The sequence below is a fragment of the Crocuta crocuta genome, unplaced genomic scaffold (genome assembly GCF_008692635.1).
Source record: "Crocuta crocuta isolate KB4526 unplaced genomic scaffold, BGI_CrCroc_1.0 scaffold249, whole genome shotgun sequence".
Classification (NCBI taxonomy): domain Eukaryota; kingdom Metazoa; phylum Chordata; class Mammalia; order Carnivora; family Hyaenidae; genus Crocuta; species Crocuta crocuta.
The window spans coordinates 2,167,808-2,184,778 of record NW_027533262.1 but is presented as its reverse complement, the minus strand read 5'-3'; the positions used below and the strand labels follow the sequence as shown (position 1 = coordinate 2,184,778).

Sequence of the window (16,971 nt, the reverse complement as noted above, 5' to 3'; positions counted from 1 at the left end):
TACTTACTTGCCATGATTCAGATTTTCTCAAATCTCTTTGTGCCTGTTGCATTTATTATTATCATTACATAATTTCATTCAAGTTTGATAACATAAAGAAATATGAGCCCAAGGAGAGTTTGTTCCTGCAACAATGAATTTAATGCTTTAGAAATTCTAAATTAAGGTGCGTTGCTAAATGAATTGTGTCAACTATGGTATGGGTATGGCAACAATAAGACTGAAGAAAATGAGTAGTTAAAACTATTTTGATTTGTTTATAGTACACATTAAATAAACAAGTCTGGAAGTCATGGATAATTTATTTTGAGTATAGACTACATAAGAAAAGACCAGTAACTTTAGTGGGTAAACAAATATTTGAAGAAAAGGCCTGGGCTCTAGTACAATATTGGTGAATATCATATACAATGAGATAATGTGACTTAATATGTGATATTTAGACTGTCTCAGTGTTCATGTATATCTTACTGTGTACTATCCCACTTTGATCAAATAACTGACAACAAACGAGTCCTGATGTTTCAGATAAGAGAATTTCAACTACATATTAAAGTATTTGTAAAACAGCTCTACCTGGATATACTCTAGGTGCCTCAAATGTAATGTGTCCAAAAATTGAACATAGCATCTTCCATTCCCCTAAGAATGCTCCTAACTTTTGTGAACTTTCTTCTATTCCTGTCTTCTGTCTTTCCATACCTTGTGAATGCCCACATCAACCTAACTGCCCAGGACAGAAGCTTAAATTTCATTTTAAAACTTCTCTCCCTTATTTCCCAAACTCCCCCTCTAAAGTCAAAGCTTAAATAGCACTAGATTATCTAACTTCTATGTTATCTAACCAACATTATTTCTATTTGCTTGCTACATGCTTAACTCCCCTTTATTCTTCTAATATCCTAAACACTCCCTAACAAATGCAAACATACCAATTCATTCTTTCTTGTATAATCCTGGTGATATTTCTGATCTGCTACTCTGATAAAGAGTTTAAAAGCCGTTAATGAGTATCATTCCAACTATAAAGTCCTAATGATGTCTCTGCTTTGTTTATTTTTCAGCCTTACCCCTATCAAAATTTCCCTTTTACTCTTGTGTTTCTTTATTATAATGTCTCTCGTAACATATTTTTATTACATAAACATATATAAACATATATTCACATATGTTTATATGTAAATAAACATATGTAAACATAAATAATATTTATGCTTATTAACATATAATATTAATAATATAATAATAATATTAACATATAAAACATAAATAAACATATATTTATTATACTCTACACTCATCTTATTAAAATTGTCTAGTTATCTATTTCCTTCTTTTGACTTTAAACTCATTACTGATAAGCTTATTTCTTCCTCTCTCTCTCCAGAGCCTAGAGGTTCCTGGAACATATTAGTTATAAATGATTATAAGAGATAAGTCTGCCTAACAAGGTATTAAATTAAAGGAGTATCTCAAAGAAGAGTATAGTCATAGCCTGAAATTATATTATTAGGCATAAATACCTTATTCTATCTTCTCATCACTGATCCAAACTGAGGATGAACAACCTTGACTAAATATTTATTCAATAGTTTATGAGAAGAGTTTCATAATACTCTTCATGAAAGAACTAAGGAGAGGTGAGCATTATTGATGACATGAAAAAGGAAGGCATCATACAGTTCTCTAAGCAGTTAGGAACTATGTTTTTCCATCTTAGACTCTATGCATCTAAGGATATATTTCATTCCACCTCTTGATTGTGACTGTAGAGAGACAGAGAGTAGCATCCTATTAAGAAGACAATGTCTAGGTATTCCAGACAGTGACCATCAGGCAGTCTTTGGGAGGACGTGTGTGTGTGTGTGTTTGTGTGTGTTTGTGTGTGTGCGTGCGTGTGTGTATGTGTTCCACAAAGTATTCCTGGAGAATCCAAAACTTTTTCTGCAGATTTGGAATAGCAAGGCCATGAGTTCTGCACTCTTGTGGAATTAGGAGTGGCTACCAACTGAGAACAGTTCTCTCCTTGGATACTAATGCTACCTGAATGATTTGGACTTCAGAAAATGTGTTATTTGCTGAAACAGGAATGACAGTATCTCTTAAAATAGAATAAAGATTTGAAGGTGAGAGAAATGCAGCATACTGGAGGGCAAGTGAGCCTGGTTAGATACTAGAACAAGGACCTCCTTATGAGTGGCTGAGTTTATTACCAGGGAAAGGTGTATTCAGTGCCTGATTTTAACTTTATAATCCTTCCACCCCCTCAAAATGTCTCAAGCCTTCAATTCAGAAAGTTATATACCTGCTCTAGTGTAACACAGACATAGTGTGGCCTGCTCCACTCTACCTCTTGACTGTGGCTGTAACTAGAGAGAGGCATCATTAAAGGACGATGTCCAGAACTTCCAGGCAGTCACTAAAACACTTCCCTCACTGAGCTCTGAGCTCACAGTTTATAAGTGGATTTAATTTAAATTTATGTATAAAGAGACTATAATTTGTTATTTTTCATGTAGACATAATTTACTTTTCGATTTCACCTAAAAGTCTATATTCGAAGTTGTTTTTAAAAACATCTTTACTGGGGCACCTGGGTGGCTCAGTCTGTTAAGCGTCCGACTTCAGCCGACTTCTGCTCAGGTCATGATCTCACGGTTCGTGGGTTTGAGCTCCATGTCTGGCTCTGTGCTGACAGCTAGCTCAGAGCCTGGAGCCTTCTTCAGATTCTGTATCTCCTTTTCTCTCTGATTCTCCCCTGCTCACGCTGTCTCTCTCTCTCTCAGAAATAAATAAAAAACTTAAAAATTTTAAAAAATAAATAAAAACATCTTTACTATTAGTAAACCCATTTCCCAGTCAAATGTATAAGCTACTCTTGACATAGATGTGGACTCCAAGAACTTGACAGCATTACTATAATGAGCTTTAATAGCTACCTCCAATTGTAGCTACATTTGCCAATATGCAAATGAATTTCTGTAGAGTCCTCTCTGTGCTGTCATATTTAGGTAAAAATTATCTATATGAGAAAATAATGTCATATCATATGAGTACTGGAGAAACAGTACTCATTTTCACAATGAGTGAAATTTCTCAATTTCACAAATAAAACTTTGTTTAGCAATTGTAAAGGACAATGTCAAAATAGTATTCTATATTGGCACAGGGGAAAGACAAGCACATTGGCAATCTTTGGGTATACAAAATGCAATTAGAATTGCTAATATCTAAAATGTATTTAAAATACTACATTGTGTTTGACTCCACCTAAGAAATAGTATGGCTTCAGAAAGGTCATGGTCAGGACAGTTGCATTTCAGGACAGAGTATAGATTTCTCATCCCAGTAGAACACTTCTATCATTCCTATCATTTTTGTTTCAGTACAACTGTTCTGGGGAGAAAAGCCATTAAATAAAACCTATAATCAGCTTTGCTTTTATCATTTTAATGTGAAGATTAATGTCTTACCAACTACATAAGTTAAAGTAATAGCCACTTGTGAAATAATTTATATCAAAAAATACTCTGAAAATGTAAGCAGATAAGTTGAAACTCAAAGCATTAATAAGGAACTTAGTTTTCAAAGGGTTGTTGTAAAATTGATATAGGCTGCAAAATTAAAGCAGCTAAAATGTTGTTTTTTTTTAAAACTCACTCTCTGTGAGTTCAAGAGATATTATGGGAACTTATTAAAAAGGGGGTAATGTGTAATATGTCAATAAACACTTAGAGTTGACATAATTTACTTAGGTACAGAGGTTAGCTTCAACAAGTACAATCAGGTAGGTAAGACACAGCGACCAGGTAGGAAGTTCAAGCAATGAAAAGAGGTTGGAGCAATTGCGGGCAATACAGAAGGAAGCCATACAAAAACAATACAATTGGGGCAATATAAACACCAAGCAGCATGTAGTGAGGACAGGAGCTTGGAAGGAGCCAAAGAGCTAGTCTTTTTTAAAGTGGATCATGGAGTAAGTAGGGTATTCAGTGAGCTGGCTTATTCATTGAGTGGGTTTCCCAGTTGGAAGTCCAGTTGTTAAACTAAAGCAGTGAGGCAGGGGGTATGTACTGTTTCATGCATGAACATCAGAATCTTTTTTTCTAGTTCACTGAATCTGACTTCCTATAGAGTATGATGACTATTCAGTTCTGAGAGTAGTTGCTGGTTATCGAAATTAAATATGGAAGAGAATAGGAGAAACATTTTGGAGAAGACCGAAGGCTAAATACAAGTCCTGTCTTTAAAACTCCTTCACAGAATATATAGGTACCTCTCAAAGGACCTAAACTTTCTGCCTATATTACCAATAAGTGTATTGAAAAATAAAATACAATTTATATTCAATGAAGGAATTAAAATAGTCTTAGGGATAATCAATACGAAAATATGGAAACAATATTAAACAGAGATTATAATTAATTCAACAGAAATGTGATGAGATCTATATTTTAAAATCTAAAATATATTTTAAATAGTGTAAAGAAACTAAAGATATAGAAAATATACTGTATAAAAATTTAAAAAGAAATTTATAAAAAATAAACACAGATGTTAAAACCAGAATCCAAAAAAAGGAAAATATTAGTAAAATATGTAAATGATATATTCAAAACATTACCATGAAATGATACAATTGATAAAAATAATTAGGTCAATTAAAAGTAAGATTTTAGGAGTTTAAAAGGAGAAAACTCTGTTACATTATTAGTTTGTTTATTAGTTTGTTTGTTTGTTTTGCCCAGAGCCTCCAGGCTCAAGTAGATTCCAAGCTCATGTTCTCAAGTATTGAAGGCTCAGGGCAGGTGCTAGTATACAAGATACATCTATGAATAAATAAAAGGATCTTGCTCTAGGCATTTGGCTTAGTGAGCAATGTTGCCTTTGTGTGAAAAAAAAAAAATAACTTTTCCTCTGTACCAATGCAGATGATGCTGGTTGGGGGAAGGGGAAACAATCCATAGAGCCAGCAGATGGTGGGGTAGATTTCAGTCATATTTGACACCTCAGAACAAATTGCACAGCTTTTTACTGCTGACTCTAAAGCAAAACTCTGGGCCTCAACTGATGATATAAGTAAGCCTTGAGCCTTTATCTAATTTTATTTGTGAGAGAAAATAAACAGCTTATTGGAAAGCTTCCCTGATGGCAAATTTCACTCCCAAGGACAGTGGCTTAGCTAGGCAAATAAATAGTGGGGTGGGGGGTGGGGTGGGGGGGGACTAGAAATAGAGACTGCCACACAGTGGGGAAAAAGGGCCTCAGTGAATATAAATTCAGCCCCATTTTGACTGACTAATAATGACATAGCAAAGTGGATGGCTACACATCAGATTTTGTATGTCTGCTCTTTTTTTCCAGACTTGAATATCTGAGTAACAGGAGGGGTTCTTTTTTTTTCCTTTATCCCCAAAATTTAGTGTCTGACACATCATATGTTAATGCTTGATGACAAGTACTAAAAGAAAGGTGAGAAATAGATGATAGATAGATAGATGATGATAGATAGACAGATAGACAGACAGACAGACAGGTAGATAGATAGATAGAGTGAAGCTTGTGCCTTCTTCCCGTGGTGGGGAAAAAGGTTCAAGTCATACTTTGATGATTGGTTATGGAATTCTATTTTAAATGATTCATAATTCCCTTAAGAAGAAGTTATTCATGCTAAATGGTGTCTTGAAGTTCTAGTTTGTGGAGAAAATTACATTTTCATTTAAACTGATGCAGGATCAGTTTGGAGTAAAAATGGATAACAGTTCTGGAACTCTGTAATGCAATCTGTATAGGCTTTAATTACATTTTTTCCAACTCATTTTATTCCCTCATTCAACAAACTTTTACTGAAGTTTTATTATGAATCACATGCTACATTGACTCAAGGAGCTCTTAATCTTGTAAGTGTGACAAACAAGATAATATATTCAACACAGTGTTTATAACAAAATTTGTACACAGCATGCCATGTGAGCCTAGAGGCTAGGAAGCTAACTCATCTAGCAGGAGAGGGAATCTGGGAAAGAAGTACAAAAGAAACTGACACTCAAGTTGAGTGTGACACATTCCTAGCTATCCAAGTAAAGAAAAATACAAGGAGTAAAGCATTCGGGATAATAATAGAACATGATCACACGAACTCAGAGATGATCGTAACTAAGTCAGTTAGAATGGTTAGTCCAGAGGAGTGCTGGACTGAAGGTCCTAAGTAGAGAGACTGACATCTAATGCAGCATAGATTTTCCACGATATTCTTGAGACTTTCATTCTTATTCTGAGAATAATTGAGATTGCATAATAGGTTTTAAAATAAGAAAGTGTCTCAAAAAGTTTGCATTTTATTCTCTGGCAACAGTGGAAAGAATGGCTAGTAGGAATGGGAAATTGACCAAAGAGACATTAACTTATAACAGCAAGTCAGCAATCCAACTTATGGGCTACTAGGGCTAGAACTATATAGAGTGTACAGGCAGGAAAAGTTTGAGAAGGAAAATAATTAAGAAAATAGAGCCAAAATGGTTCATTGATTGGTTCAATGTGGGCATGACACCCTGGCTTCTGATTCAGATAACAAGATTGTATTTTGCTTTTTATTTGTTTGGTTGTTTGGTTTTTGTTTTTTAATGCCTTTCACAGAGCTTAGAAACACAAGACAAAGACCAGGTTGCAGTGGTACCAATAATGAAAGATCTTGAGTTTGGGTTTTGAGTTCAAAACACTTGGTAGATATTCAGTTCGAGATGTCCTATGGGCAGTTGATATTGCTGTTCAGCTCATAAAAGAATTTGGAGATACATCTATATCTATATCTGTGTTATTAGATAAACATGAAAGAGAGAGAGATGGTTGTTAAAGTTATGAATGAGTTCCCTCTCTGTCATAATGTGAAACCTTTTGTTACTTGGCTACGGTTACTTTCCATGTTCAGATTTATTCTATATTCCAAATCATTCATCTTTAAAATAACAAATATAGCAATGCTTGGAACTAGCAGACTAGAAATGGTGGGTAGGAGATAGTATTGGAATCATTTAAGCCTCCCAGTTGTATAGAATGTACCATAATTTATACCAGTATAGGACTGGGATTTCAGCTCCAGGACCCATGAACAAGCCATCAGCCAGGGCCCAAAACTATGTCCAGAGTATGGCTGTTACATTGGCCTGATTCCTGCTGCCAACAATATGAGCATGACTGGTGGCCCTCCCACAGCCCCACTGCCTCTTGAGTCCACCCCAGCTTAACTTGTCTGATTGCTTTGATCTTCAGTCCAGCAGCCTGATTTCTTTGATTCTGGGATTGGTGTTATCAGGTAACAAGTATCTTATCATGCATTCATTTTGTGTCCCAGATGTATAACAGATGCTCCAACTATGTAAGCAATATCTTATCAAATATATCGAATATTTACATGAATTATTTATAATCAGAATGGCTTTGGCATGCTTAACTAATATTCATTTCTTCTCCATCCTTTGATATACATGAGAAGCAATTAATTTATCTGTCAAGTTGAATTTCAATGGTTTTAACTGAGAACTTCCTTCCTCAAACTTTCCAGAAATCGCCATCACATAGCTAATTACTTGATTATAAGTAATCAAGTATATTCTGTTACAACGAAAGAGTTAAGCATGCCTAACTGAATCACTTAACAAAAAGAAATGTAGGAGAGCATCAGAATTGAAGAAAAAAAGTAAAAGGAATGATTAACATGGAGAAAGAAAAAGAAGAGACACACATACACACAAATGTCCACAATGAAACTGAGATGGAAAAAATCAAAGGAAAAGCAATTAAAGAATAGAACAAGAGGCAAGAGAAGAACAAGGGGCATGATAGGAGATGACAAAAGGAAGATAGAAAAGCTGCATATTTATAGTTGAACACTAGTTTGATTTTAAACAGCAGAAACAACAATCCTGATCTGACAGATTAAAAATGAACTGGGTCAGCATTCCCCAGTAGATATTCCCATCTATTTTATCTTCAAAGATAGTTTCAAACATTTTGCTTGGGGAAAAATCGTCTGTTCCAATTTTAGTTCCCATTTTGGAACATGTTATCTCAGAACATTTGAAATGGAATTGCTTCCCTTACTATTTTTATTTTCTTATTTGTCAATCATAAAATGGCATATGCAGTCTCACAACCATTTTTCAGGAAAACATTTAAATCAATGATTATTACTGCAAATAATCAAAGTAAACAACCTAGATCTTCTCCTTTCTCCCACTCTATTTAAAATAAAGTTCAATATAGACTATTCTGTTATGGGAAGATACAGTTATGCTCAATATTATTTAGGGTAACACATTCCTACAGTAGACGTAGGAATTCGCATTTCCTCACTACAGCATCATTTAAATGTTGGTCTCCCTTTGGAAGAACTCAGTTGTCCTCTCTAACGCTGGGATTCATTCCCTGGCTGCCATAACTGTTGATCATTTGCACACGGTCAGGTGAACCTTCTCTACCAGTCACATAGACTTTGTCTTACTAAGTGGCACTGACCGGGGCACATATGTATTGGAAGAGTGTGATGTTCCCTAGTTTTCTATTGAATAATTATTTTCTTCAGTACACGTAGAAACACTTGAGTGAACAATCATGCAGAACTCTTTAAAAATAAAGCAGAATCTGGAAGGATGGTGTGAAATGTTTCTAATTGCTCCTGGGTGATTTGGAAATATGATACAAACATGACTACTAGAAAGATGTGCAGAAGGAAGAGCTATTTATTTACTCTCCTTCCCACTTCCAGATTCTCAATTAAGAGTATATCCAGATACAGATTGTGTTTATGCCATTCTGCCCCAGATGTTAGATATGAATAGCTATTTATTAATTAAACCCATTCGTTAATCCATGCCAATATTATTATATACATATATTTCCTGCAACAATAAAAAATAAACATAATACAGTTCAGAACTTTAACATACAAAAATGTTATGAGTTTATATTGATTATTTGCTATTTCTTGTCCACTAGTGCTATTTTACAGTTCCTGAAAGAATACTAAGTACTTTGCTTTTTTTTTTTTTTTTTTTTTTTTTTTTTTTTTTTGTTATCCCTCTCCCAATACTGACATTACTTTTACAAGAATGGTTTATTGACTAGAGGGCCAATTGTTCAGGAAATATAGTAAACTCTGAGTATAAGCAGCATTAGAACAAACAGAAAAACAGATGGACCTGTTATGCTTATTCTGAAAGATGATATCACAGTTTAAGTACCGATAGACTCTCAAGATACTCTGTTGAGCCTCTGAGGTTCAGAGATGCCAATGGACAGAAGAAACAATGTAAATCCAAAACCTACTGTTTGTACATTCCCCAAACAGTGAAAACGAACTAAAACAAAGTTTGAGTTACTTAAATACTTAACAAAAATTTATTGCAAGAGATATATTTCACGGAATTTACAGTTTCAAGGAACATGGTACAAAACGTAGTGCCATCAGCTTTGTCTAAACATTAAATAGGTGCAAATACACAAAGATTAAAAAAAAAACCAAGGAGCATACTTTACAACATAAATTACAGTACTATAAATATATCTTATGTACATTATACATACTCTTAAGACACCATTTTAATGTACAGCATATATTGTATTGGTTTTCAAACTATTCAGTGCCTTAATAATATTATGTATCAGAAACTTAATAATTTATTTGCATCGTTACACTTACAGTAAGTGATTTCATACCAATGAGGCCATAGTTTGGCTAGTTTGTTTCCACCATTCCAATAGGCAATTATCCACTTAGATGAGCGTTTGCGCAGAAAGCAATAGGCTTCACGTGAACGTTTTCTCCCCCTCTCACAGCGAGGACTAGAAGAGGGGCTGCAGTGGGATGACCGTGGGGTGCGGGGCAAGCAGTGAAGGGAAGAGGGCATGGGGCAAAGATGGGAAGGCCAGAGGGCTAGGATGAAGAACTGAAGCTGGAATGATTGGCATCTGAGGAGGAGCCACAAAAGTTGGCTGGTTCCCAGGACAGAGCCTGGGTCCGACCGGCCCCACTGAGATCTGAGGTAACGCCGTTCTGGCGAGAGCGGGGGCGTGGGAAAGAAGCTGTTGGTGGGGCTGAAGCACTTTGAAGGNTGCTGCAGAACCGCGTGCTGCAGCGTGGTGACCGAGGTAGAACAGAAGGGCTGCTGCAGAGGCAGAGGCTGCAGGGGAGGGCTGGGCGGGGGCAGGGCGGCTGGAGCAAAGGTAAACTTGACCTTGTTGGCCAGCACGTTGGGCGGGAGGATATGCTGGTAGACCTCGCACGGCACATGTCTGAATTTATCGTGGTTCTCTATGGGGATCAGTAGCGCTTGTTCCGGCAAAGCTAAGGGAGCCAGGATGTGCTCCGTCGTGACGAAGGTGTGACCGCTGACGTGTGCTTCTTTGAACGGTAACGGCGGCTGCGCGTTAAGGATTCCGGGATTGAAGCGCAGCCACTCGGTCGAGGCCTCGTTCGCCTTTCCTTGCGGGAGGGCCTCTGCCGGTTCGTGCCTCTGGCAGAGGTACGACTTCGGCTGCGACTGCCGGAGGTTCCTCTCGGAACTAGGCACCTTGAAAGGAATGTCCTTTTCATTATTTGTATCCTCACTTCTTTCTTTCTGTTCCAGCAACGCATTGTCAGTGTCTTCTTTCGTTGCGGCGCTGGTTACATTGTAGACCGAGGCGGCGCGCGGACGGCAGATGCCCCTCGATTCCCCAGAAGGCGTCTCGCTCACTAACTGCACAGCCTCGGCACGGGCTTCGGGAGGAAGGGGACTGCCCGGGGGCAAAGTCGCCTGGTTTTCTCCCCCGTCCGCTTGTTCTGAGTTCCTTTCCGCGTTCGCAACTTCTTGTGGTTTTACTTCCTCTAATTTGTCTTCATTTACGAACTCCTGGTGACATAAGGAAGAATTGCCCTTCCTGGGATGATCTGTGCTCTCTTTGAGTTCCAAAGCTTCCAATCCGAAGTAGAATCTGCTTCGTTTTCTCCTCCGTTTCCTTTTAGGCTTACAGGGAGCGGAAGCACGCGGAGGCCTCAAGAATTCTTCTGGTAAATAATTCTGTCGATTTAAACTTTCATCTGAAGAATAAGAGTGTGAATGTTGTCTACGTTTTCGATGGAATCTTTCTGATTCGTTAATCAGAGAGTTATAACCTCTTTTAACGGCCTGGTTCTGACTCAGGCAGCTCATGTCGTTTTGGAGAACTAGGCATCTGTGATCTTGACTACAGCTGGCTATTTTGGCTTTCCAACTATAGTAAGTTCTGGAGTAAGTTAAATTATGTTTTCCAGACTGTATCACTGTTGGATCGGATTGCTCATTGAAAACGGCTGAGCTCTTCGTACAGTGGTTTTTAGAACTGTTAGCATTTTCAGTGTTCTGAGCTTTACACGTTTCTTCGTTTTCACTTAAGTATGTGGATGATGGTTTGGGCCTTTTATCAGGTAATTGTTGTGAGTCCAATAATTGCCCTGCAGCTAAATACTGCTTTTCTGAAATTGTTTCCAGTAGATTTTTCCTAGTTATATCAGTGTGACTATTTTCCGTTTCCATTTTGAAGTGAATTTGTGACTCTTTGGTTTTCTCCCCATGATGGTGCTGACATAGCTTTTTCCTTCTTTTCTTCCTTCTACTTTTATGAAACCAGTGTTCATGAGTATCTTTCAACCTTATTTTGTTATATTTCTCATCTAGAGTGCCCTGCTTCATTTGACATTTAGTAAAGTTGTATTTTTTTGTGTTTCTGATCCTACAGGAGATATTTTTATACCTCTGACCCATATTCTCATTTTTTCCAGAATTACAGGTATTGGAGAGAGTACCATCAACCAAAACAGGAATGACCTGGGTACAGTCATGTCTGCTGCCTCCAGTGTCATAATCAGTGAGTCCTGTGATGGATGTGTCCTTGCATTCTGAAACTGGTCTCCTGCAAATGTCTTCTCCTTTCTGCTGAGAAGAAAGATCATTATTTTTATCTAGATGGTTGTTTAATTTAGTGGACTTGAAGTCAAAACAGAGAGGGTTACAGCTGTAGGAAATTGATGGTTGGGTTGTTGTATAAATCAGCATTTCCGATGGCCACTGAAGAATTGTGGTTCCGTCTTTGTTAAGTACAGGTACAAATGGCTCACATGGTCTTTTATAGAAATCTGGTTTTTTATGGACGGTTATATTTTCCTCTTCAGAATTTGAAGGGCTCAACATCTCAGGACCATAATTTTTATTGTCAGCTTCAACTATAGATGCATCATGGTCCTTAACATTTTCCTCTGTGATAGCTTGCAAAGACATGCATTCGTTAGCTGTATCGAGAACTGTGGATTTATTTCCTAACAATTCAGAACTGTTATCACTCATAGGTATGTCTTCATTAATAATAACATCGCCCTGTGGTATTTGATCTGCTAATGGGGCTGAATTTGGGGAATTATCTGCATCAGAAGATAAAGGAAGTTGAAACTGGCAAAATGAAGGCAATAAAAATGTATCTTTTTCACTGGAAACTTCTTTCATCTCTTGAGTTTGAGTAGTTTCTTTGTCAGTGCACATTCCTTCTGGTGGATGAAAAGAGTTAGCTTTCTCCTCAGAACTCAAAAGCACATCTGTTGGTGAAGATAGTTGAAGATGACAAGCACCAGGGACAAATCTACTTTTTCTGCTAAATCCTTTTTCCACAGAGGCATCATCATTGTATTCAGAGAAGGCCGCAGCTGAGGACTCCAGCTTCAAGGCTGCTTTCTTTGGAAATGCAAAAGAAAAGCCGATTTTGTGTCTGTGAATTCCTTGGGCTTGATCCCCGAGTTGGTTATTTTTTGCTGTATGATTACTTGCACTTTCTGGATCTGTAGCAACAGTAGTAACATCTTTAGTGTTCTCTTCGCTATGAATCAAAGTATATTTGAAATCTTCCTGGTTATTAACTGAATCCACGGCAACTCTTTGGGAAATTTCATTACAATTTTCTTTCACGGTAACAGTTGTTGACTTGAACATGGGGCCACTTCCAGGAGCACTACAAGCAGAAAAGTACATATTAGATAGGACACTTCTGAGGAAAAATACTCAAACGCGACATTTCTTTTTCAAGTTTCTTTCTCTTTTTCAAATTTTAAAATCTGTATGAGAGAATGACTTTCATTTGGTGCAGTTCTCTTCCATAGTGCTACAATTGCATTTAGTTATTGGTTACTGTTTGGGATAACTTGGAGAAGTTATCTTGAAGTTACTTTTATAACTATTAACAGCAATGTCAAGGACATTCCTATGTTGTCAACCAGTGCTTCCTGAACAAGATTCTTTATCCCCATGGCCTCTTCAGTGATATTTTAGAATACTGTAGAATCCCTAAAGTTATTTAAATTTACAGATACCTAACATCATTAATACTATATGGAGAGTATGAAGAAAGTTTAAAAAATTATAAATTCAGAAGGCTGAGAATTCAGTTCAACAATTTAATTCAACCACTGTTCACTGAGAGTCTACTCCAGGCCAAGGAGAGTCCTGCAATGCAAAATTAACTGAGATAATACTAACTTTAGAATTTTTTTTTACAATTGTTATTCTTAATATTAAAAAAAAATTACCCTGAAGTTGTAAATAATATTATAACAGTAAGTGTAGGACAAAAGACTATTTACTTAAGATGCAATTTCTATTTATTTGGCATTGCAGGACACCATAAATAGTGTGTTTTTAATTAAAGAACTGTAATGTGTGGCATATAAACAAGGAGTTAACTCAAATATCATCTTTACCTAAACAGAGTCATGCTGTGAAGAATTTTCCATTCTATTAAATTTGGTTTCTTAGAAATTATAAGTGGCCCCCAGTTTTTTTTAGTTGAATATTTTCTTTATCTAATCTCTAACACAGTGGTTTGTTTCGCTGCTGTATCTGAAAATCTTTAGAGGCCCTAAATTAATAGGGTGTGTGAGTGTGTGTGTGTGTATGTGTACTGTTACTGAGGAAAGTAATTTAGGTAAGAAGTTTTGCTTCTTTCTGTACATATCTTATTATTAACTCTAGTTTTCTAAATGTATCAGAATTTACATTTGCAAATGCTACTTATAGGACATTTCATTGCATAGGCCCTATGGTTCTCTGTAACATTAGCTTGAAGTCCTATAATTTTTCACTTATTACCACACAGAGCAAAAATATCTGTTGGTATGATTGAATAGCAGTTATGACTTTCTTTACCAGTTCCCTAGAGGATTCAAAATACATTAGATTTTATTTTGAGTTTTTCAAATTTGACATTCCAAGGAATGTTATGACATACCAATATATTCCCCAACACTATATTCAGTATGAAACATAATTGCTATGAAATAGTTTTGTTTTAAACCAAAAAAAGAGGGGCTTATTTGTTTTAGGTGGAGGGAGAGAACACTCTAAAAAGCTGTCTTCTTTTTATAACAGTTTCCTGTCCTGCCTTGTAAATTCTGAATTGTAACATTATAACTACCTGTAGAAGCAGGTCAAAGTGTAACACCTTTGAACTTGTAACAGTTATTACTGTTTATTCACAATGAAACTAATTTTGACCTGCCTCTGCAGTTCACAGCGTCTTCCTAAACTTTTTTTTAATGAAAGAACTTTCAAATAAAATTTCTCCAAATTTTCAATTAAAAATAAGTTCCTCTTAAAACTCTTTTTTATAATAAAGGTCATGAGATAGTGCTTTGTTTTCTTCTTCAATCAAATATTTTCAATCTCCACCAAGAAACAGAATAGCTTTCAACCAAGTGTAAATAGCAGAGCAATGTAAAATTAATTTTCTTGAAAACTAAAATTATAGGAATGTAGCCTTTTTATTGAAATGTATATTAAACAGGTGTTTGCATAAAATTCAAATTCAAATTACTGTTTACAGCCCACAGAAAGCTATGAAAATGTGAGTGTCTTATTCTGGGTACAGAAATAAATAGATTTGTGCCCTTTAATTCTATGTCTTGTTTTTTTTTTTTTTTTTTGTAATCATGTTTTAAGAAAAGTTAAGCTTTTATTGCACACTCACCACACAGTTTCTTTTCTTAGCTCGGCCAGCTTGTGCAGGCGTTGGAGGGCCTTTTCCTGTTTTCTTTCATCTTTCCTGGATTTAGACGCTACATTTCGAGCAAATTCCCTTTGTTTCAGTTCTTTGAGCCTCTATTAAGAAATACGGAAATGGTTAATAGTATTTGGCTCTATGGCAATGTTAAAGTTACTATTGTTAATGTTGGAATTTTCCAGTACATTATCTTTGACCTCACCTAAGGAAAAGACATTTGTGACAATTCAGTGCTAGCAAAAAATATTTTCTGGATCTTTGGCTTGTGAAAATACCAAAGCATATTATTATATTATATTAAAGATATACCTAAGCCTTATATAAGTTGGAATTTAAAACTTTCATCTCTGCTTACTGACTGTTTTCTGCTAAGGTTCTGTGCCTGATTCACATGAAGTACTGAAGTCTTGTAAACTCCTAATTTCCTAACATATTTAACTCAATTGCATATTTCAGTTATATATAATAAATACCATCATTGTGATGTGCTGTATATTAGAAGAGTATCTGGTCCTTTCCATATTTTCTAAGAAGAATAAATGTTTTATGTTAGTCCATAAGGCAAGAAATCTCTACTAATGTGATTTAACACAATCCGTTCCCTCAAATATCAGATCTATTTCCCAAATAATTCAAGATTTGGGAAGAAAATTAATAGTGCTTCTTTAGAAATACTTTTTATATTAAGCATATTTTCATCTGTATTAAAGGAGCTCATTTTTTTGGATTGAAGGTTTTGGCAGAAAAAGAGCATGTCTATTTGAATAGAATTGATAAGGAGCTATGTATGTGGCATAATTTAAGACACACCAAAGTGGTACCATGCCCCAAATATTTTCATTATAGTCTTCCACAGAGATAGTATATAGTTATTAAACATAATTAAAGTGCTGGGGTGCCCGGGTGGCTCAGTTGGTTAAGTATCCAGCTCTTGATTTCAGCTCAGGTTATGTTCTCGTGGTTTGTGAGTTCAAGTCCTGTGATGGGCTCTGCGCTGACAGCACAAAACCTGCCTGGGATTCTCTATATCCCTCTCTCTCTGCCCCTCCCCGTTCTCTCTCTCTCTCTTTCAAAAAAAAAATGTTTTTAAAAAATATTAAATTACTGTTTTTTCTAGGTCACTTTGGTGGCACAGTTGGTTAAGCATCTGACTTCAGCTTAAGTCATGATCTCATGGTTCCTGGGTTCAAACTCTGCATTAGGCTCCATGCTGTGCTGAGCCTGCTTGGAATTCTCTCTCTTTCTCCCCCTCTCTCTGCCCCTCCCCCACTCATCCTCTCTCCCTCTCCCTCCCTCTCTCTCTGTCTCTCTTTCAATAAACACACTTAAAATTTTTTTAAGTTCCAGTTTTTCTTATGAACGCTCATGGTGTTATACATTGTGATATGTGAGAGTCTTCCAGTATGACTCTGAGATAATAAAATATGCACTAATCATATTTTTATTAAGTGATTGAATAAAGTCTCAATAAAGGCCTTCTACATGTACATTGACGTATCACAGGGGCTTGGAACAATACTTGGTATATACAATACCTGCTCAATATTTGTTAATGTAAATCAGATCCTTCCGGTTAAGAATTTTCCCACCTCAAAAAAGGTTAGTCATAACTGATGAAATAATGTCAGATCCGCAGTGATCTTGAAATATACCTACTTAATTTCACCTACCTAGTACCATAGCTTAAGCTTCAAATAGTCTCTAATACTTTAATGAGATTTATATGAGGCATGTATATATACATATATATAAGATTATTCCAGAATAATTCTTTTGAAATAATGTAGAAGATGTTTTGAAAATGCTTATTTGATTGACATATCTGTAAAAGAGTCTGTTTAGAGTTAAATTTAGATAGAAGACAGACCATGTCCTAAACACCTAAATTATATAAGTATTTTATAGAAAGTAAAA

At 36.1% G+C, this 16,971-nt stretch overlaps 1 protein-coding gene across 1 annotated transcript in view; it reads right to left on the bottom strand.

Annotated features, from left to right (window-relative positions):
• Positions 1-9,358: 9,358 nt before the first annotated feature.
• The window catches only part of ZNF804A (zinc finger protein 804A), a 59,368-nt gene continuing 51,755 nt past the window's right edge, over positions 9,359-16,971 (bottom strand). The window contains 3 exon segments of the mRNA XM_077747542.1: positions 9,359-10,112; positions 10,115-13,014; positions 15,025-15,155. Of these exon segments, the coding sequence (XP_077603668.1) occupies positions 9,841-10,112; positions 10,115-13,014; positions 15,025-15,155 (3,303 nt within the window). The 3' untranslated portion in view covers positions 9,359-9,840.